Here is a 22,732-nt window from a genome sequence, read left to right on the forward strand (position 1 = left end):
ACCGAGCTTGGGCTTTTCCTCCCCAAAATGTGACCCTCATTGAGACTTCCCCATTTGGGGCATATTCCACTTAATTGTAATCATTTTCCCTTATCCCATCCAAGTTCTGCAGACCTTATTCCAAAACACAGTAAGTCTGTCTGCTCCACCCTGGGCCAAACCAGCATCTCTCACTTGGATTAATGTGCTGGATCTTCTGTGATGTGCAGCCCCTCTGTGATCCGTTCTCCAAGAGCCATGACAGTGATCTTTCTGAAGATCAAATCACATCACTCCCTCACTTAAAACCTTCCAATGCCTTTCCACTGCTCTTGGAGCAAAATCTAAACTCCTCTGTAATATAGCCTCAAAACCCCATAAGGAGCCGGCCCTGCCGTTCTCTCTGATTTCAACCTGAATCATCTTCTCCCTCAAACATGCTAGTCTCATTCCCACCTAGGGCTTTTGCATCAGCTGTCCTTCCGCCCTGGGATGCTCCTCCCTTAGAATTTTACATGGCTGGCTCCTTCTCATCATCGGATCTCAGCCCAAACATCACCTCCTACGGAGGATTTTTCCCTGACCTCTCCAGATAGAGCAGCCCACCTCTTCACCTTTCATTCTCATTTCATCACTTTTTAATTTCTCAGGAACATGATTTATTTATTTTGTCCTCACTTATTGCCTGTCTCACCTTAGTGGCATGGGGGCTAATAGTAGGCAAGGGGGAGTGAGTTCTGATCCCCAGCACCTAGCATCGTATCTAACATATTGTGCAGCTCCAAAAATATTTTTTGAATGAAATAAGTAAATATTTGTGAATTCCACAGAGCCAGCCACTTGATGGGGAAATGAATTCTATAAGATCTCTCAGTCTCATCCCTTACCTTTAGGGTTCAGCACTGTGCTGAACTCCTTCCTCCCGTCTGGAGCCTCGCCCTCTTACAGATTCGGACTTGGGACCCTAGAGATGGAGCTGTGCTCTGATTCTTTTGAAGGCCTAGGAGGGAACCCGCTAAGGGATGGGGACTTCAGGTGAGACAAAGAGAACTTCCTCAGGGCAGGAAGCACTAGATCCTGACGGTGGTTGTGGTGGGAGGGGGGTGGGGAGGACAGAATGGGGGAGGGAGGGAGGGGCATGGGAGCCTGCTCAGCAACTAACTGTCTGTTCTACCTAATGGCTTTCATCATTTCAAGTCCTGTTCAACTCCTGCCTTACAACCCAAACTGCGTTTTTCCACCCCAGACACTGAGGGAGCCCAGCCTTCTTCTCTCCTGGGAGACCTGCCAGGGTGACCGTTGGGTCCTGTTCTGCTTGCTCAGGTGGTCAGCCATTGTCAGAACCTCATTGGTCCCCCATGTCAGGGGAGCACCAGGCTGGCCAGCCTCCCTCGCAGTACCTCCTATCAGCCTGCTGTGTGCAGGAGACAATACCTCATGGTACTGTGCTTGCAGACAGGCTCAGACCTCTTGGTGCAGAGAAATCCAAGCAAAGGGGTGGAGGGAATCTGAGGCACCTGGCCTTTCTGGGCTGCTCCCCCTGTGGGTTATTAAAAGACCTCCCCCTCTCATCTGGGCATGATTGGTCCTTGTTTCAGAGCCTGACCTTTGTCCCCCAGGTCCTACTACAATTTGATAGAGGCGGAAAAATGACATCCCCTTCCTCCTGCCCGTAGCCGGGCCTGTCCTTCTTCCTCCCCTGGGCTTCCTCTTGCCCTTCTCGCTCCCCTGCCTCTGCACAAAGATCTCTGCCTCTGCACAATGATCTCTGCCTCTGCACAATGATCTCTGCCTCTGCACAAAGATCTCTGCCTCTGCACAATGATCTCTGCCTCTGCACAAAGATCTCTGCCTCTGCACAATGATCTCTGCCTCTGCACAAAGATCTCTGACTCTGCACAATGATCTCTGCCTCTCCACAATGATCTCTGCCTCTGCACAAAGATCTCTGCCTCTGCACAATGATCTCTGCCTCTGCACAAAGAGCTCTGCCTCTCCACAATGATCGCGTGCTTTCCTCCAAAGCAGCTTTTCTTTACGATCTTCTTGGCCGTCAGACAACCTAACAAAGAGCCTCAATAAGGCCACAGGCAGCAGACGGCTTATCAAGATGTACCTCTTTTGCTCTGAGTCCTGGCTGTCACCTCAGTGCTGCTTTGTCATCACAGACGGCAAAGCAAAACGGCTGTGCGCGCGCACACACACACACACACACACACACACACACACACACACACAGAGGGAAGTGATCCCTGTCGGGAGCCGTGTTCCCAGGGGTCAGCACCTCCACATTTTACCCCCTCGCTCTCATATCTCCTTTGTCCTTCCCCTTTCTCAGCCCAGAGACTGTTTAACTGATCAAGAGCTGCGAGGCTAGGAGTGGCCCATTTTTTATACCTACAGGCCGGGTTGCCAGCAAATGCTCAAGGTCATGGAGTGCCAGTAACAGAAGGGAGACTAAAGATCTCAATCATTCTAACTCCTCATTCTACAGAGCAGGAAACCACGGCCCAGGGCTGTCAGGTTCATTAACTAACTAATAGCTAGTTAATGAGCAACAGAGTCTAGACTCTGGGTCCTCTGATACCTAGGCTTGGGCTCTTCCCTTGTATCCCTTGTTCAGCTGACAAGAAGGCACTGGGGCGTGGGAGAGGCACAGTCCGTCTTCCGGAACAGCTCATAGTATATGAAAGAAGATAAACCACATCACAGAAAGCTACTATACATTTTCTGCTGTAAGAATCACAAGGATGGCCCAAAGAAAGGCTATAGATTGGAGGTCAAGTCTGTGGGCTAGCCCAGGGAAACTTCATAAAGGAGGTGACTTTCTGGTTGGGTTTTTAAGACAGGGGAGGCTACCCATGGGGAAGGAGAGTGTTCCAGACTCAGGGAAGGAGCTGGAGAAGCAGAGTCTGTTCAGAGGCAAGTGGGTGCAGTTAGCTTGAAGGTAGGATGCACGTGACAGCTGGGTAGGTGAGAGGCAGGGAATTCCCAGGAGGTCGAAGATGCTCTCTCTCTCCTCCTGGGACAGCAGTCTGAGCCCTCGCTGCTGTGTTGTACAGCAGAGCAGACAGAAAGGAGGTGCAGGACCATCTGCCAGAGGCATCCTGAGTCAAGGGAGTTTCTTGACCTGCTTCCCGCCCCCACCCATGGTGAACCCCCCCCCCCGCCCCTCCTCGAGGAACGAGGACCACAGGTGAAACGGAAGAGGGACGCTGGGATATCCCTGACATATTGGCTACACACCGTGCCACATTCTGGTGAGGCAGATTTTTAAGAGATTCAAAGAAGGGTCACTTCAGGGTCTGTGCTCCCGTCTGTGCTCTTCCTTTGGCTTAGTCCCTGGCTTCCTTTGCCTTTGGATCAGACGCTTGCCATCTCCTGGAATATCAATTTCCCCAACTTCTTTGTCCTGATTGGTTAGTAACGAGGCTTCTGAATTCTTGAATACCAGCTTTTTTCCCTTCCATGCCTACCCCATCTAGATAAGAGCAAGGAGCCTAGAAAACCCAAGCATGGTGGGGCGGGGCTGCATTTACCCGGGGTTCCTCCGGAGGCCCCCCCCCCCCCCCCCCCCGGGCCCTACCGACAACCTGTCAGCCAGCTGCAGCAGGCCCCTGAGCGGCAGCCTGCCTGCTCCAGTACTGGGCATTGTACTCCCCTAAGTAGCCCTGGGCTGGGGTCACTGAGGCTCAGTGACCTGTGTGTGACCATGTGACACCAGCTATGTGTGGCTCAGGGCCCTCTCTGGAGGACTGCCAGGCAGATGGGCTGCCCTGTGCACCCCTCCAGTTACCCTCTCTGGAAAAAATCACCTTTTGACTGGGAAGAGGGTTCAGTTTTTCCTTCTCCACAAGCAGGATGGAAGACACTGCCCCGCATGGCTCTGAACGGGAGACCGAGGCTGCTTCCTAGGGGCCTCCTGCCGCCTGGGTCCTGCCCCTCTTCACCAAAGGGAACGGGGCAGGGGGGGGGAGAGGGGAGAGACCCAGAGGGGGGCGGGTCAGGGCAGGGAGAGCTTGGAGGAGCATGGGGAAGAAAGATGGAGGTCCGCGGGAAAACAGCTTTCAACAGCTTTCCTCCTCTCCAGTGGGAAGCGATTAATCCGTAGGTGCCTTTTTTCTCACATTTCAAGGGTGAGCGCTGCCCTCTGGCCGTGAGCTCCTCTGGTGAGTGTGTGCGTGCGCCTTCGCCTGTGTGTGCTGCTGTCGCTGTCATCACAGATGCACCCCAGCTGTCACTCCATTGCTCCGTCTCCTTGCTTGCACACGCGCGCTCCTCTCTTTTCTTCCCCGCTATCTGTCTCCCTCCGTCCCTCCCTCTTCCCTTCTCAGTTTGTTGTTGACCCAGCAGCCCCGTCCCCTTGGCAGCGGCGGCAGCAGGCATTCCTTCTCCCCGGAGCTGTGTGCTGCGCGCCAGGTCCCCGCTCCTGGTGGACTGGGGACTCAGTGCCCACTGCGCTCTGCTTGGCAGTGCTGTCTGGATTTCTCCAGGAATCCCGGGAGGGTCTCACTGGACGGTTTAGAGCTACTTGATTTAAGGAGCCTGCGGTCAGGGTGAAGAAAGGTGAGTGTTGTATGCTGGAGGGAAGGCATGATGGGCCGGTGGGGGTGCAGGGGGGCTGGGACACAAGGAATGGGGCCCATCTTTGCTGGGTCTCCTGGGCTTGCACAGACAGCCGCTGTTACCTCCTGCCTGGGAGCAGTTGCCGGGGTTGGGGAAGTGCTCCGGACTGGACATCGGGGCAGCCCAGAGACACAGGGCACAGGGCTACTCTGACCTCAAGGTGTTGGGGAGGTGAGCTGGGGTTCTGCTGGGGAGGGGGCAGCGGGGGCAGGGGAGGGGAGAGGAGAGCAGTGCTAATGCCAGATGACAGGCCCGGGTGGCATAGAAACCAGTCCCCGCAGCACGGGGAGTGCCAGCCAAGAGCCCTGTGCCGTCTGCCTGACCGGCTCAGCATTCACAGCCTGACGAGCTTGGGTGCTATGGGAAAGGGGATGCTGGTGACAGGGCTGGTACAGAGGGCGGCTGGGTGGGGGGGTGGTGGCAGGCTGGAGGACTGAGCTGTCTGAGGTATGCAGATAGACATCGGGGCCCAGCCTCTTTGCAGGATGCCCTCAGCGTGGGGTTGCTGGCCTCCAGGCAGCTGTCCTTGGACAAGGGTGCAAAGGAGTCCTTCCCGGGCTGGACATGGCCCCACGCAGCTGTGGGGGAAGCCTCTCTGGTGGGGGCGTGGCTGGGAGTGGACAAGGGAGAAAAGCCTTGCAGCTCTTCCTTGGCAAAGCCCGAGGCCCTGCTCCCAGCCCTCCAGGGGCCCAGGTACAGGGGGTGGAAACAGGCTTGTGAGAACACACTCCGGGTGTTCCCCAGCTACACATCGGGTCCTCTACCTATAAATGGGTTGAGAAGCCTTGTGCCTCCTTGGTAGGAGTTGTGGACTCATCCACAGGGGAGTGGGTGGTGTGCAGCTTGGCCATGCCTGCCTGGCATCCTGACCCACTAGGGCATGGACATCCTGAGCTGGAGTAGGAAAGTGGCTCTCAGCAGCCCCAGGCCCATTTTGACAATGCAGAGAGGGAGGTCTGACTGGGGGTCCCAACCACTCAGCTCGGTTCCAGGGGCTACTTTGTCTTTTCCCTGAGCTAAGCTGTCCGAGTGGGTGGGGGAGATGGTGCGAGTGGCACCTGGCTTTCAGGGTGCACCGGGCATTGCTTTGGCATGACTCAGATTGACGCCCGGCAGCTTAGATAACTACATTGGCGGGGGGTGGGGGTGGGGGAGGGAGGCTGAGCACGTGGAGGGGGCGGGGAAGTCCAGCAGGAGGGAAACCCGAAGCAGCTTCCTGCTCTTCCCACCCCACCTCCCCACTGCCACAGTCTCCAGCACTGCCAAAAGAGGGAGCCCAGGAAAGCCAGCCTGGGGGTGGCAGGAGAGGGAGGGACGTTTCTTAAGCAACCGATCTGGTTTCTTTGGGGTTTGGCTGGAAGCTCTGTCTGGGGCCTGGATGAGCAAACCTTGTTCTCATTTCCTAGGCACCAAAGCCAGGGAGGGGCCGGGTGGAGCTGCTTTGGGCAGGATGGGTAGCATGGGATGGAGGCAGGGGAGGGCCTTTATGTACTGTTGGGGTGTCTGGGGATGAAGGAGTTGGGGCTCAGGCAGTCTCTCTTTTCTCGGGGTCTCCTTCCTTCTACCCCAGATCAGGCGTCTTCTGCCCCCTGCCCAAGGCCATGGCCTGCACCCATAGGCATGGCCTCAGTGAGCAAGCTTAGTTTGTTCACAATGGAGCGGGGCTCCAGTGAGGAATGACTCAGGGGGCTTTTCTGTTCTGATTCCCAGAAGATCTGTTTGGGACTAGGAATATTCAACAAGGAAACCAGGATGCAGGAAGCTTGGGGTGAGAATGGGGTATGCATTTTAAAATGAACCGGGAAGGTCGGCCAGTTCCAAGTACAGAGAGATTTTTAAAAAACCTGCTTCCGCGCTGCCTGGGCAGTGTGTGTTATGGGGGTGACAGGCAGGAAGAGACTGAGCATGTTTCCTAGAAGGGCCCAGATGGCCAGATTGGAGGCAGCGGGTGGAGAGGCCAGCCCTGCATGGTCCCCAACAAACAGGGCTCAGCTCAGGCCACCCTGCAGTCCAGGTTCCCCTACACCCTCTTGGTGCCTCTCACCTGCCTACGACCTTCACCCGTCTGCAGAGTGAAGTGGGTGCGCAGGTGACTGCGAAGGCCCTTTCTGCTTCTCAGTTCTGTGAGTCTTGGATGCTGAGGGCACGCAGAAGCCTTGTCCTCAACTAAGGACGCTTGACCAAAGGGAGATTCCGGTGGAGGCAAATGGCAGGGCCATCATGATGTCCTAGGAGTCAGGGACCCCCAGGCTGAGGTTCAATGGGCTTTAAGCACTTGTGTGGTTTGGACACTGGACTTGGGGAGACGGACATGACAGAAGCATCAGAGGAAGGTGTGGACACCGGGCTGGTGGTGGGTGTGTTGGAGGTTTCTAGCCGAGGTCTGAGCCAGCTCTGCTTGGAAGATTAACCTCTGTCTGTAGAAGAAATTGAAGGGGCGGGAGCACAGAGAGGCCCCTGCACCACACCATCCAACCTGAGCACTCTGTGGGTTTGGGGGCTCCAGCAGGCTGCTCCTCGCCCATGGGCTGAGGAGAGGTGCTCCACCGGGGAAGCAGCTCCCACCCCCAGGCCCCAGGGGATGCTGCTGCGCCCACTCAGCTCGGCAGGAGCACGTGGAGCTTTCTGCTCTTACTGCTGCCTCCCGTTCTATCACTGCCCTCCACCCCTGGCTTCCCTCCTCACCTCGGCGCCCAGCCCTCCGCTGGAAGGGGTTCTAGAAAGCCCCGTCCAGGTCCTTTCCTAAGATCTTGGCCACCTGGCGCTTTTCTGCACTGCATTGGTGATGTTACTGGAAGGAGGGGCCTGGGAGGGGGCACTGGGCTGCTGTCTCCGTCCGGTTCAGCTCAGCGGGTTTCTTCACCAGCCGGAGGGGCAGCAGAATGCCTGCCTCGGGTCCAGTGAGATCAGGGATGAGGACACGACGCATAAACTGTGAAGCACTGTACAAATGAAATGTTGCCTCTCCCGTTTTCGCCTTTCCTTCCTATACCTGGAACCTCCGAGTGTGAGCAGATCAGACGGACCCAGAAGCCTACAAAGGCAGCTGAGTTGGTAGCTTTGCCACCAGACTGCTCATGCCCAAAGCTGTATTCATTCTTCTGTGGCCTAACCTGAGGCAAGTTACTTTATTTCCTTTGCCTCAGTTTTCCCCGTCTGTAAAACCTCAGAGAGTTGTTCTGAGGACTAAGAACACTATATACAGGTGTTTGTGGCTGTGGTCGTCCCTCCTCCCCGTACAGAGGCTTTTTGAAGGAGGTTAAGGTCAGTATCCTCCCCCCTGTGCCCAGGTCACGGCCATTGCCAAGATGGGGCCTGGGAGACAGACCCGCACGGCCTCCCGGGAGGTGCCAGGGCCTGCTGGGAGAGAAGCCATTTGTCTTGTGCTTCTCAAGCTTGAGTACGGGATCTTGTTAAAATTCATATTCTAGTTGGGTGGGCCTGGGGTGGAGCCTGAGAGTCTGCATCTAAGAAATTCCTAGGTAAAGCCCATGGACCACACTGAGTAGCAAAGGATTCTCAGGGGTTCTGCATTTGATTGCTTGTAGCTCTGCGGCCACACCCTCCATCCCAGCAAAGGAGGCCCAGTGCCCTGCTGGGGCCTGGCCCTTCTCTCTGGTGTCTCTGTCCCTGGGGACTGAGACAATGAGCCACGTGAGGACTGGGAGCAAGTCCAGCATCCACGAGGCTGTGGGACCTGGAGATCTTTCTGGTGGGTTTGGGGGCTCCGGCAAACCGTGCTCTTTTCTGTCCCCCATTCTCCATCCTGGGTGGGGACTTCCTTCTCAGACAGTGTACATCTATTCCAGCAGCCGGTCAGCGCCTGCTGCAGCAGCTGCATTCCGAATGTAGGTCACCCCCTTTCCTAATGAGGCTGGATACTTCTGGGGGTGTGGGAAGGGGTCTTTGGGTCGGAGGTGTGCTTGTGGACAAAGGGCCAAGCAGCCAGGAAGTGCTGGGTTCTAGCCCCGTATCTCCCTAAAGGTCACTTCCATGGTGCCCAAGGAGTCGGTTCCGTAGGGAGCACAGGTACCACTGCCCCTCCCCTACCATGGACCTGGGGGACTTTGTTTTCATCACATTTCTCCAGAGATGCTGGGGTCAACAGTGTCCTGTCACCTTGGAAGATGACACTTGGGGGTCTGCATTGTGGCAACTTGCTTGACTGCATTTGTACAGCTGACATCATCCAAGGCTGGGGATGGGGCATCAGGGACCTGCTTAAGGCCGCTGTCTCCATTGACTGGTGCTTGCTGGTCAACTGCTGGGCTCACTATTGGGGTGACACTGAGGTCTGGGATCTGTGGGTGGGGTGGAAAAAGAGAGCCTGCTTGAAACAGAGGGGAGCAGGCTCAGGTGGAAGCAGGGCCTGGGCTTGGGTGAGAGGGATTCTCTGCCACCTTGTCTCCTTGCAAAAAGCTCGAAAGGGCAGGAGCAGAAGCCTGGCTTGGGTCTTGATCACCCCTCTGAGTCTGGGTAGAGAAAATGTTCTGGGGTAGGGGCTGCCCTGTGGGGTTTTCGTTAGACCTTATTCCAACGTTGGAAGTGTCCCTGTACATCTGTCTGCTGGGGGCTTTTGCTGGCTGAGTGTTGGCATCTGAGGGGGAGTGCTGGAGGGCTGCCAGCCGGGCATGCGTGTGTGCACATGTGTGTGCGTGTGTGTGTGTGTGCCCTCTGTGGGTGTGTTTGCACCATGTGCTCTGTTGGGAGCTCCAAGCATGTGTCTGGGAGCCTATGTGCACCCTGCTCTGTGCACACATAAGTATCTCCCCATAAGGGCCATTGCTGGGTGACAGTCACCGGAGAGTGGATGAGCAGTCAGACTCTGAAGCCGGTGACCTACCTCTGATCTAGTATGTGACCTTGGGCAAGTTGGTCATCACCTCCATGCCTTGGATGGCCTCCAATCTGCCTAATATTGTGTAGGTGCTGTGAGCTCTGGATGTGAGGCTTCCTGCTGGAGTCCGAGATTGTTCCGAGGGTCAGGCCCTGAGGGACACCGAGAGGGTGGGCACCGCTGCCTGGGACGGAGGTCCAGGAAAGCTGTGCGTGTGAGCGTGCCCCGCCATGAGCATCCTGCCATGGGCCATCTGCTCAGGAATAGAGAAGTAGACCCAGGTGTGAGGCTGGTGGGACCAGGAAGGAGGTGTCACCTAGAACTGCCGCAAGGAGGAAGGGAACTGGGGCTTCCTCACAGCTACCACGGGCTCAAGTCCAGGCTGGGTGCGTTCGCCTGAATGATCTTCTAAGGTAGTGTGTCTTAAATATAGTAAATGTTAACTCTCCTCCCTTAATTAAATTGATCTGCCCCGAGATTCCCCCCATGAAGTCTTACTGTCCCCACTTTGAGTGATAAGATAACTGAGGCTCAGAGAGTTTACACAGTTTGTTTAAGGTTGCCCAGCTAGGGAGTGGCGGGGCCGGCAGCGAGCCAGAGGCCTGCCCGCCTGGGCTGGAGAGAGAGCCGCTGAAGAAGACGCCAGAGCTCCTCCCATCTCCTTCACGCCTCAGCCCAGGGCCTGGGGATCCATCCAAGAGGCAGTGTGGGGACCTGGGCTGCTCCCCACACCCCACGGCAGGGCCCCGGTGTCACAACACCTGGGAGGCCCGCACAACCTGGAGCCTACCCACCCCCCACCCCAGGGGAGGAGGGGGAAAGCCAAGGCTGCCCTTGCTGAGAGCACGGCTGAAGGGCCTGCGGGGGTTGCTGGGTTTTAAGTGGGTTTTGCGATTGGAGGCAGCTCCAGAGCGGGGGCTGGCGAGGCACTCAGGAGCTGCAGCAGGACCCGAAATGCCTGAGGGAAACCCGCTTCACCGGAGGCAGAGATTTCAGAGCTGAACGAGTTAGCTTCCCAGCAGTCCCTCCACCTCCTCAGCTGCCTGCTTAACTCTGCCCCTGGCTCCTCCGGATTGGGGGGCGGGGTGCGGGGAGATGGCTGGGTGGGGTGAGTGAGAGGACAGGCTGTGACCGGGGATCACAGAGGGATGAGCAGGCAACAAAGGAGCCAGCCAGGAGCGGTGGGCTGATGGGACGGTGCCCTTTGGGGGCCCGAAGGGGCTGGGCTGCAGGCAGAGTCTTCCCTCTCCGTGCCCACCCCCCTCCCCACCTTGTCTCTGCCTGCTGCAGTGGCACCACAGTCCCCTTTCCCATCCCTCTGAGGGTGCTGGGAGAGTGGAGGCTCTGGTCTCTGTCTGAGGGCCTTAGCCATACCTGGAAGGAAATGGGGACCACAGGAGGGCCCGTGTCCCTCTTCCTATTCTCAGGATTGGGGCAGGGCAGGTCCTGAGAACCTAGACAGGGTGACTACCCCTCTTTTGTCATCTGCAAGAGACAACTGCTTTCTTGCCTCCCCGGGCCTGCTCCCAGCCCTCCTTCGGCTCCGAAATCTCATCCTTGCCTCCCTGTCCCTGTCTCCTGCATGAACAGCTGCTGCAGCATGAACTCCCTGAGCTGATGAGTCTTATTATAGACCAGCGGGCGGAAGACAGAGCGCCGCACCTCACCTCTCAGGCGAAGGTGGAGGGGAAGCGGGAGGCCAGCCGGTGGCAGGAGCAGGGCCTGGGCCTCACGCCTGACACAACAGCAGACTCTGCCCCCTCGGGGGCCATGGTGAGAGCAGCGCTGGGCCCGGGAACGGTGTTACTATGGCCTCACTCTGCTTACCTAGTAGATATGTCCCTCAGTGTCCCCACCTGTGATATGGGAGAAAGCTCACAAAGGAGGCCATGTGGCCCCCAAAGCATTTTAGAGACCAACATGCCAGAGAGGCAACAGGAGAGGCGGGGGAGGAACACTAGGGAGGCCACCGCTGGTGACTTCTGCGTCCCGAAGGCAGAGCTCAGCCCTGGGCCACAGGCCGGAGCCTGCCCTCCTTGCCACCCTAGTCACCCCGGGAGAGGGAAGGTCTCCTGGCCTCTCTGCCCCTCGTTCTTCTCCTTCCCCCACCCAGGGAATCATAGCTGAGAAGAACAGGAGAGGGAATGACAAGGAGTGTAAAGAGACACCGGGCCCTCTCGCTAACCCCTGGGCTGGAACGGGGCCTCGAGTGCTGCTCAGCTCTCTCTCTCTCTCTCTCTCTCTCTCCCCTCTCTCTCAGGACTGACAGGCAGCACACACCGAGGGGCTCCTCTCTCCCCAGAGGTGCAGGGCCGTAAGAGCTGTGGCATTCACCATGCTGGCCTGGGGCAGTGGCCCCGAGCAGAGGACCAGGCTTGCCCTGCAGTGGAGGCAGATCTCCTGTGAGTACAGTGGGGCAGGGGCCGGTGGCAGGGGCTAGCTTGGCACGCAGAGATGCACTCCAGGCTGCAGGAAGCTCTGATCTTTCTGGGATGCCCAAGGCCCGGGAAGCCAGAGGTTACCCTCTACAGTCTTGCCTGGGGTACTGGCATCTGTGGCAGCCAAAGAAAGAGTTGCCGTTGAGAGCTTTAGTGGTTAAATCAGGAGCTGGAGGCCATGACGGGTGGTTCTGTGTCTCCAGGTGGGTCTGTTCCTGTGCCCAGGAAGTCCACCCCCACCCCCACCCCCAGCGGTCTGGCTTGTGGGAGTCCTGCTGCTCTAACGGCAAGTCTCCCTCTTGTCTTTCATTGGCTGGGTGAAACTGGAGACTTCTGTCTCAGTCTTCCTAGCTCTGAAATGGAGGGAACTAGAGAGCTCTTGGATTGCAGGCTTGGAAGGACCATAGGGGTTGGGTCCCAGCCTTCCTCTTGCATATGGGGGAAATAGAGGTCTCCATTTCCCATAAGAAAGCCTTGTAAGTTGTCAGGCTGAAAGAAGCCATGAGAATTCTCTTCAGTAGAGGGAAAGGGCCCAGGTCAGTGAGGACTGGCTTGCCCAAGGCTACATGGTAATAGGTAAGAAATGGTCCTAAGGGACATTATTCTGCCTGACTTCTCCCCTCGTACACTTGGCCCGGTGATACAGCTGCAGGACATGAGCAGCCTGAATTATTCACCATGTGAGAGTGGCTGATCCCTGAGCCACTCAGATCCCGTTTCAAACTCATTCTAGAATCACTCAACACCTCACAATATAGGATTATGTTTTCTTGCCACCAGAGCTTTTATGTCACCCCGAATTTTCAAGGGTGGGGAGAATAATGGCTTCTGGTTATGATCCTTTTGTGAGGGAAGCTGGATGGATTGACTTCTTTTCTGGGGAAAGTGAGGTCTGAAGAATGTTGATTTTCAAATGGCATGGTGCGGGGTACGGTAGGGCAGGCTGACCTGGCAGCAGAAGGGTTCAGAGGGATAAGAGGGTGAGAGGTGGCAGCAGGTGACCCCATGTGGCCAGGAAGGGTCACTGGTTGGCTTCCATGGCCATGACTGTGCTCATTCCTCTTGAGAATGAGGAGGCTCAGGTGTCAGCCTTGCAGTCCACCTCTCAGCTGTCACTGACCCCACAAGTGTAGGGGGAGAACAGTCCCACACTGTTCCTTCAAGCTCTGTTCTTGGGGACACCAGACAACCAGACATCTGCCAGACACAGACTCAAGACCATCCCATTCAGGTGCTCAAGTCGGGGTGGCTGCCTTTCTGAGTGCGGTCACCTGGGCCGTGAACTGGGTCTGATTCTCCATCACGTCCCTGGCTAGGGTCTTTCCTCTGTGCCTCTCTTTCCAAAAGAAAATGGCCACACTGCTGCCTCCTTCCCCTCTGCACCCCTACCCCCAACTTGGAGCTATACTAGGCTAAGACATGCCACATGTGGAAGAGACAGAGCACAAAAGGGCACTCCCACCCTGCCCTTACAACCTCCCCTGTGCTGTCAGATCTGCAGGAATCCCACATCCAAGATGGAGCCAGTAATTTGCCAGACTGGGTGCTGACTTGGTGAAGTTGAACTATTTTGAGATTACCCATTTTCTCTTCCACAGTGAGCAAACATCTATGAGACTCAGGAAGACACTTGAGGGGAGTTTGGCAGTCCCTCTGAGAAAGGGCTGCTAAACAGTGGAATGAGCTGCTCTGTTGTAATTATTCTCTGAGAACAGCCCCCCCAGCCATTCCCCAGGCTAGACTCTGAGGCGGCTTACTCAGAGGGGTCCTGGGCAAAACATGGGACCACAAAAGGAATGCTGTTAATGGGTCCATCCTGCAGAAATGCTACCCCACAGCCCTTAGGAACAGGAGCCCAACCTAAGCTCATGGTTCGTTTTAGAGTGAGAATAAATATGAAACTTCTCCTAGAACCTATGCTTTGCAGTGGCTTGTGCCCAAGTGTTCTTCAGCATGGAGTTAGATTTGTGCATCTTATCCTTATCATGTCTACTGTGGTCTCTGGAGTGGGACCCTAGATGGGCTCCTGGTCTTCATGCTAAGTTACTGGTCCCCTTCTTGGATCTGACAGCACAGGGGAGGTTGTAGGGGGTAGGGGTGGGAGCACCCCTTTGTGCTCTCCCTCTTCCATGGTGTGTCTTAGCCTAGGGCAGCTCCAAGTTGGGGGTGGGGGTGCGGAGGGGAAGGAAGCGGCAATGTGGTTATTTCCTTTTGGAAAGAGAATCTTTCTCTGCGACACTGGGAGAGGAACAAGGGAGCAGGTTTCTTTGACATCCTTACATCCTTTGTCAACATCTATGGTAGCAGTGGGGCCCAAGCTCCCAAGGAGATCAACCAGGGGAGGCCCCTGAGCTGGGGCCTCTTTGTGGATCAGCACTGCTCATCCTCTGCACTCAGGCCTTCCATTCTCCAGGATCATACTCCACTAAAGGGGTCTCTTTGCCATATGTGCTGTGAGGCAAGAGCCCTGCGGACACCATGTGATGTCCAGTAATATAGACGTGCTTCGGGTTGGTTAATTATCTTTTTATGTGGTCAGTAAAGGTTTGTGCATTGATTGTGGCTTAGGGCAAAGCAGATAAAGTCAAGAGGCCATTATATTACAAATTAGAAATGCGGGAATTGAAGCAGGAGGTGGTAACCTTCCCGCCTGTGGCTTTTTTTCCGCCTGTCTGTCCCCCTCACCTCCAGGGATCACCTGCTGGATCACGCTGTATGCTGTGGAGGCCCTCCCCGCCTGCCCCTTCTCCTGTAAGTGTGACAGCCGCAGCCTGGAGGTGGATTGTAGTGGCCTAGGCCTCACCATGGTGCCCCCTGACTTGCCCGCTGCCACCCGAACCCTCTTACTCTTGAACAATAAGCTGAGTGCCCTGCCAAGCTGGGCATTCGCCAATCTGTCCAGCCTGCAGCGGCTGGACCTATCCAACAACTTCCTGGACCAGCTGCCCCGGTCCATTTTCGGGGACCTGACGAATCTTACGGAGCTGCAGCTGCGCAATAACAGCATCAGGACCCTGGACAGGGACCTGCTGCAGCACTCGCCCCTGCTCCGCCACCTGGACCTGTCCATCAACGGGCTGGCCCAGCTGCCCCCTGGCCTTTTTGATGGACTCCCAGCGCTGCGCTCCCTGTCACTTCGCTCCAACCGTCTGCAGAACCTGGACCGGCTGACGTTCGAACCCCTCGCAAGCCTGCAGCTGCTGCAGGTTGGGGACAACCCCTGGGAGTGTGACTGTAACCTGCGTGATTTCAAGCACTGGATGGAGTGGTTTTCCTACCGAGGTGAGAACAGCTAGTCCTGCCTGGGTGTAAGGAATGGGGACAATCATCCCTGGCCCAACACATTTCCTGGAGGCTGGGCACTGACTCAGGGCCGAGGTCCAGGGAGAAGGGGGTGGCCCTACCTCTCCACTAGCTCTGGGCTAGAAGAGTCTCAGCCTGGGCTCCAAACCATCAGCAGGGCAGAGAGGCTGGTGCTGCTTCCCCCCCAACCCACCTGCCCACTGCTCCACGTTCTTCTCTGTGTGCCCCTCCCAGCTCCAAGCCTCCTTCCTCTTCTTTTTCTTTCAGACTGACTCACTGTAACTTGATCTCACTTCTGTAGGTATTGTGAGGCAACTTAATAATTTTTCTCTACATCCCACCAGGTATGCCTCTGGGCTTCCCTGGCATGGTAGGAGGAAGAAAAACCACCCTTGCTCTTCTGAATAATACAGCAATTTCTTAAATATCCACAGTTTCAGGAGGGTGGAATATAATTTAAATCCACAGATAAAACCAAATTTTCATTTTGATGATGATCTCAACTCTCCCAAGAAGTTTTATATTCAAAGCTTTTAATAAGAAGCCAAATGGCTTTAGTTTTACTCTTTCCCTCCCTCTTTTGGGGAAAGTTCTAGAATGATCTATAAGAGGATTAAATGTAATGAAAAGGAGGGCAAAGAAGTGAGTGTAGGAGTTAAAAGTGCCAGATCCGGGTTTGATTTGTGGCTCTGTCACTTACTAGCTGTGTGATCCTGAGAAACCTCTCTGTGACAGTGTCCTCATCTGTAAAATGGGTCAAATAACAGCTATCTGATAGAATCATTGTGAGGACTAAATAGTAATGCATGTAAAGTGTCTTTTTAAAAAAGATTTTATTTTTTTTTGTCAGAGAGAGAGAGAACACAAGCAGGGGGAGCAGCAGGTAGAGGGAGAAGCAGGCTCCCTGCTGAGCAAGGAGCCCGATTCGTGACTTGATCCCAGGACCCCGGGATCATGACCTGAGCTGAAGGCAAGAGACTTACCGACTGAGCGCCAGCATGTAAAGTGTCTTAAAAAGTACTTAGCACAAACCAAGTCCTTCATAAAACCTATTCATTCATTTGTTCATTTGCTACTAGTAGTCATAATATTAAACAGACTTAATAAGACAGAATTTGGTGCCCAGCACAAAGTAGATGCTCCATGAGTACTTGCTGAACGAGTGAATCAATGTGAAAATAATGCCAATCCTTTTCATCAGTCTTGCTCTTTTTGTTTCATATCCAGCCACAATCTCAATTATTTGCATGATATTCTCCTGTGTTAATTAAACAATTTTACAGGGGAGCCTGGGTGGCTCAGTCGGTTAAGTGTCTGCTTTTGGTTCATGTCATGATCCCGGGGTCCTGGGATTGAGCCCTGCTTCCGGCTCCCCACTCGGCAGGAAGCCTGCTTCTCCCTCTGCCGGCCACTCCCCGTGCTTGTGCTCATTCTTGCTCTCTCTTTCTCAAATAAATAAATAAAATCTTTAAAAAAATTAAAATTTTTTTTACAAACTGTAAAGTGCCATAACATGTTAGTCGCTATGATAATTTCTCCCATTCTTGTGAGTCAGGAAATAACAATTAATACTTATATAGTTTCCAGTTTATAAATATCTTTTCATGTACATTATCTATTTTAATCCTTACAGCAGTTAATCGAGTCAGCCATTCTTATTTTATGGCCAAGAAAACCACAACTCCCTATGCAATTAAATAAATTAAAGAATTTGCATGAGATGACATGGCCAGGATTCAACCTCAGGTCTTTGAGCAGGAAGATGAGGTTGCCACCATCTCAACACCGGCTCCTGCCTGTACAAAGGTGGCCCTTGGACACAGTGCGCTGGATGTAAGACTTGCCGCAGGGCCCCCAGGCAGTCAGCGGCACGGGGGAACTAGAGGCCAAGGGTCTCAGCCCCATGTGTTATCCCTGGGCAACATCCTTGTCCTTTCACAGAGTTATCAGGAACTAAATTCTCAGCACAAAAGGGCATGGACTGGGAATGTCTATTTTTGGAACTTTTCAATAGTACAGTTGTTTTCAACCTTGCACTTCTTAAAAAAACATTCCTGGGATGTTTTAATCAGCATCCCGGGCAAAGCGTATCTCTTGTATGAGGAGACGTGCAGCAGCTGCTCTGGGAGAGGGGACTGGCAGTGAGGGGATGGCAGGAGCCCGTTTGGCAGGAGCCATTTGGGAAGGGATCTCTTGCCCGCATCCGGATCTCACTGGAAGCTGATAGAGGGACAAAGTCTGACTCTGACCTCCTAGGGGATTCTCCCGAGCTACCTTCTCTCTCACCCCACCCGTGTTCTGCATCTATATCCTCTCTATGGCCTCACCATGGTCCAGCCTCACCATCGTCACGATGAGCCTGTGCACCTGTTGCCGCCCACACCCCCTCGTTAGCCCTGGCCCCCTCTTGTTGGCCCTCGCGGGTCTCAGGATTCCCTCCCAAAATGCCACTGCACTCAGCAATGCCGTGGTCAGGGTGCTGGTGGGCTGCTGGATTGCTCTTAAAGAAGAAAAGGCAAAAGTTCTCACCCGACCTTTTTTCTCCCCACTCCAAAGAGGTAATCTTGGACAACCAAAAGTTTCCATATGGAAGAGTGGTGGCAGTGGCTTTTGACTTGTCCTTTCTGTGAGAGGGAGGAACTCTGGAGGGATAAGATACAGTGGGGAAGTGTCTTGGGTTTACAGACGGGCAGGGAGCAGGCAGATTCAGGGCCAAGGAGAGGAGCAGAGCTGTGGCCCGTGCAAGACTCTGTTTGCATTGCTGAGTCTCCCCTGAGCACCAGCACGTTAGCAGTGCCGAACTGCGGCGAGTCAGTTTGACTCTGGACAGAGCAGGCTTGACTGAAATGGTTGTGTGCTTCTCTAAAATGGGAGTAATGGCAATATCCATTTTATATGGCTTCTGTGCAGGTGAAATGACATGATACATGCACCTCACCTATCATGGTCCTTGGCTTCATAAATCCTAGTTGTTCACCTCCCTTCCTCTCCTATTGATGTGAATCCAGGACCAACTGCATTCCTGGGCCTTCCATTTTGGGGACTTGGGGATGGGGAGAAGGAGTCCGGGTTCTGGATGCCTGGTCAGCCCCTGCTTTCTTTCTCCCCTGGATGCAGGCGGGCGCCTGGACCAGCTGGCCTGCACCCTACCCAAGGAGCTGAGGGGGAAGGACATGCGTGTGGTCCCCATGGAGATGTTCAACTACTGCTCCCAGTTGGAGGACGAGAATAGCTCAGCTGGGCTGGATATTCCTGGGCCACCCTGCACAAAGGCCAGCCCTGAACCCGCTAAGCCCAAGCCAGGGGCCGAGCCCGAGCCAGAGCCCAGCACAGCCTGCCCCCAGAAGCAGAGGTATCGGCCGGTGAGCGTGAGGCGGGCCATCGGCACAGTGATCATCGCGGGGGTTGTCTGTGGCATTGTCTGCATCATGATGGTGGTGGCAGCTGCCTACGGCTGCATCTATGCCTCCCTCATGGCCAAGTACCACCGGGAGCTCAAGAAGCGGCAGCCCCTCATGGGGGACCCGGAGGGTGAGCACGAAGACCAGAAGCAGATCTCTTCTGTGGCCTGAGAGCCCAGCCCCACTTGGCCTAGGTAGGAAGGGCCGGGAGAGCACGCAGGGGAAGGCTTCAGTAAGGGCTGGCCCTTCCCTCCAGTGCAGTCCCCTCTTGCACTCGCGCCCCCAGCCCTCCAGCAAATAAGCCCCAGTGCGGCTGTCTCCATGAACTTCCAAGTCTCTGCAGAAGCCGCCCTTGTGCTAGAGGCTCCTGCTCATGCCCCTTTCGGGGCCACCAAGTCTCTGGGACAGCTGGGGGGTCTCCCAAAGCTTCTGGCCATGGGGAAGGAAGGATATGTGTGCAAGTGCAGGCTTCTGGACTCAGTGTTCCCCTACTGTCCTTCCTGCCCTGGGTGACCCTCCCTACCTCCTGCTCATAGCACCTCATCTGCACGTAGGTGTGGGGAGGAGGGATATGGGGGCCAGGGGCCAGTTTCCGTGACCCCCTTCCAAGCCAGGAAGATACTCTCAGCTGCCCTTCGGGGTCCAAGTTGGGTCCAGCTTTGAGCCGCTAGCACTACAATCACAGCAACCGTGGCATCTGGACCCAGCACTTAGAAACACAGGACACACTCCCCCTGCTGAAGCCACCATGTCCCTCTGTCTGCTACAGGCCACACACCAGCCACACTGCTCCCGGCTTCACCCATTCCTCTCACACACACTCAGCATCACCAGCACAATTACATCGCCTGGAAATCTCTGTCTGTCCGTCTGTCTGTCTCTCACGCACAGAGAATCACATGGAGACAGAGGTCATGAGAACTCAGGGAGTGGAGACCTGTACCCCCCCCCCCCCCCCCCTGCCGTGGGTCTCTGGTCCTCAGGCCACAGACCCTTTTGCTTGCTTACTGCAACCTTCTCAAGTCAACAGGGGGGAGAAGCCCACACCGACAACACAAGGATTCCTTTGAGATCCTCTGAAGTGGGCCAGAGTGGTGCTGCTGGATGAGACTGCCTGTCACCATGGTAACCCTCTCACACCTCTCCTGCTGGGTTTTCCAGGGACACCGGCCCAGAGGCCTTGAAGCTGCAGCATGTGTGGATGGCAGCCTCCTGAGAGCCCAGGCACATACCACTGGGCATTTCTTCAGCGCCGTCTAAGGACATCATCACTGCCAGGCCCCGTGGGGACCCCCACCAATTCCACTCCTATAGCCTGCAGCCCAAGAACCATTGCTCTGTACCCCTCACCCGTCCATCTTCCGCAGCTCCAGGCCTGGGACCTCGGGGTGGGGACTGGGTCACGATTGGCGGCATCTTGGGAACACAGACGGCCCTCGCAGAAGCTCACTGCCTGAGCAGACCCCAAGCAGGCCCCTGGGGCAGGGAGAGGGCTGCACGGTCTGCCCAGAGGCTTCAGGGCTGGGCTTCCTTCCCAGGGTTTTGTGTGCTCGGTCTGGCTTCCTGGAGTGTTTAATTGCACCTGGACTGGGCTCCAAACCAGAGCGTGGGCCAGGGGTCCTGTTTGTTACCTGCAGCCTACATCGAAGGGGCGGCAGGTGAGGAGACAGCTGTGCGGGGGTTTGGGGGTCACGAGTCCCCTTTTGTAGGTCGGCCCCCTCCCCGTGAGTCTGATCTCAGATGAGTACTAGGTCTCCCTCTGCTGGACACCCGTTTTCCCATGGCTTACGGAGAGTCAGCAGGTATCAGTCTGGTTTCTGGCTCTAAGACGGGGTCTTGCTGGTGGCCTTGGGAAGAGGTTTCCAGAACACGGAGGCCAAGGCTCTGAGGAGGGACAGGGCAGGACAGGGCAGGCCCATCTTGCCTTGCACCCCTCGATCCTTCCACCTCGTAGAGGACTGTGGTAGGTAAGGGGGGGCTGGGGGGCAGGGAATGCCTTTGAACAGCGAGGGCCTCAGGGCAGGCTGCTTGGTGGACTGCGGAACATGCCTCCCCGGGGATGGGGCATAGTCTTCCTTCTTTTGGCTTTCCAGCTGATACCAGATCTAGGAATTTGCTAAAGGAAAAGGAGGGGAGGGGTGGGTATTGTCAGTGGTGGTATCTTCAGCCTGAGACAGAAGATTTTTAAAGGCAAAATTATATTTCTGGTTTGTTGTTTCAGAAGAACAATAAAGACTGTATTTTCCTATGTACCTCTTGGTTTCCTTGGGTGGGGAGGGCATGTGGACGCTGGGAGAGGGGTTTCCTGCCCCCTTACCTGCCCAGGCAGCTACCAAAAGTGCTGCAGGACCTCACCCCAATGTCCAGAGCTCCATCAGAGAGATGGGACACTCCTGCCTGAGGCCTCGCCTGGGGGCAGCGCCGGGACAGGTGTCGAGGGCTGATGTGGATCAGAATGGGGTCTGTAGCTGAGTGCAGCAGGTTACCCGGGGGCTGGGCTGACGGTATGAATTCGTGAGCCTCAGGCTGGCTTCACTGTGCAGCACTGGGGACTGAAGGTGAGCGGGAGACCATCACTGCTCAGTGCCCGTTGTGTGCACATCTGCCCTGCCTTGCGCCAGTCCACCCTGGCAGTCAAGGGCAGAGGAGCCAATGTGGTAGGAAGGCCTGCATTTGCCCAGAGGACCCCGCTGTGAAAGGGGAGGTGGTAGGAGGGCTCCCTAGGAGCTGCTCATTATGTTTCATCAGCCTTGGTGAGATTGGGAGTGTTGCTAACATGAAGGAGGAACTCTGTTTAACTTATATTCCTCTTGCACCCTCAAGACTGACTTTAGGGACAGGCAGATGACCCTCTGCACTTACAAATATGATCCCTTCAGGGCTCAGCAGGTGGGGACTCAGAATTATGAACTGGAGGGCTGGGGCTGGGGAGACCAGGAGAGGAGATGAGCCAGAGAACAAGGTCTTGGGGGTTGTTCGTCCACCTCAAGCCGGAGTGACTCACCTCCAGGACTGCACTGGCCTCTGGCTGACTGGGCCTGGCCTCTATGGTTCATTAGTCTTCAGAGACCAGGACAGAATTTTCTCCTTCCTAGGAGCTTTCCTTTGGCTGATATCCCAGTGAGGCCGGAGCAAGCCCTAGGGAGAAGTGAGCCCTCCAGGTCCCTTTCCTGGAGTTCAGTGGACTCCCAAAAGAGCTGGGCTGCTTGCCTTTTAGAGGTGGTGATAAATGTGGGGTGCTGCTTTAATAGGCAGAGCAGACCTGAGAGACAGTCTTTCCCAAGCCCCGCTGCAGAAGCAGAGGCCAAGGTCCCTCAGCAGCCTGGCACAGGCCTGGGTAATGCATAAGTGTGTCGTACGTGCCACTGTTTGGCGTGTGTACGTACAGACCCATCCGCATGGAGGCAGGGCCCTGAGGAGAGGAGCGCTTGCGGCTCCAGACGGCAGGCTCACCGCCAAAGGCCTCTGGATGGGGGCACAGGGGTATTGCATAGCATGTGCTAGAGGAACACGCTTGCAGATTATGGTGCCACCATCATTATGCTGGGCAATACTCCCCAACTAGGTCTGGAGGGCATGGGGTGTCGAAAGTGGATCCTGATCAAAAAGTTAGATTCCTAGAAATTCTGCATCAACTCTTGGTAAATCACCTGCTTAGAGATTAAAATGATCCCTCCCATTCAGCTGCCCTTCCGTAGGAACCCGTGGCACGATACACACATCTGGCACGTAGCTGGCCCCAGTAGTTGGGCCTAGTGCCCTTCTTCTACCTTCCCTCCTTGCTCAGGGCACAACATCACCCATGCAGCTCACCCGTCAGCCACCAATGCTCGCCCAGTTCGGGAGCCCCTGTGCATACAGTGCCACCGGTTTCCAAGGGATGAAACTGTCGGGACAGCACACCAGTCGCCTCCCCTGCTTTGAGCCCCTCTGGCCCAGGGTCAAGGAGGCTGAGCCATAGTCCAGGGAGGGGAAATTACAAAAGGAGACACCCCCCCGCCAAAGAACTTGAAGCATAAGGTCTCTAGGGCCTCACTCTTTTCCTATCATATCCACACACCTCGGAGCCTCAGAGCCATTGTCTGCAGTGAGTTAACCAGAGGCACCAGGACACGGTTTCTATGGCAACGCCTGGAGGCTCTAATTCA

General features: G+C 55.5%; 2 protein-coding genes across 8 annotated transcripts in view; one reads left to right on the plus strand and one right to left on the minus strand.

Moving 5' to 3' along the window:
• CACNA2D4 (calcium voltage-gated channel auxiliary subunit alpha2delta 4) overlaps window positions 1–22,732 on the minus strand; it is a 132,419-nt gene that overhangs the window by 20,675 nt on the left and 89,012 nt on the right. The window lies entirely within an intron of this gene.
• LRTM2 (leucine rich repeats and transmembrane domains 2) lies at window positions 4,011–20,832 on the plus strand. Of its 7 annotated transcripts, none has more exons than XM_027591597.2 (7): window positions 4,011–4,148; window positions 4,453–4,545; window positions 11,033–11,215; window positions 11,703–11,844; window positions 14,572–15,162; window positions 18,301–18,778; window positions 19,746–20,832. In XM_027591597.2, the coding sequence occupies exons 4-6, from the start codon at window positions 11,778–11,780 to the stop codon at window positions 18,753–18,755; spliced, it is 1,113 nt and encodes a 370-aa protein (XP_027447398.1). In that variant the 5' UTR covers window positions 4,011–4,148; window positions 4,453–4,545; window positions 11,033–11,215; window positions 11,703–11,777; the 3' UTR covers window positions 18,756–18,778; window positions 19,746–20,832. The 7 variants fall into 7 exon arrangements, with proteins under 7 accessions (XP_027447398.1, XP_027447401.1, XP_027447402.1 ...); XM_027591598.2 differs by having other exon boundaries at window positions 4,021–4,148; window positions 4,473–4,545; XM_027591596.2 differs by having other exon boundaries at window positions 4,023–4,148; window positions 4,333–4,545.

This window comes from Zalophus californianus, chromosome 9 (assembly GCF_009762305.2).
Source record: "Zalophus californianus isolate mZalCal1 chromosome 9, mZalCal1.pri.v2, whole genome shotgun sequence".
In the NCBI taxonomy this organism is placed as follows: Eukaryota; Metazoa; Chordata; class Mammalia; order Carnivora; family Otariidae; genus Zalophus; species Zalophus californianus.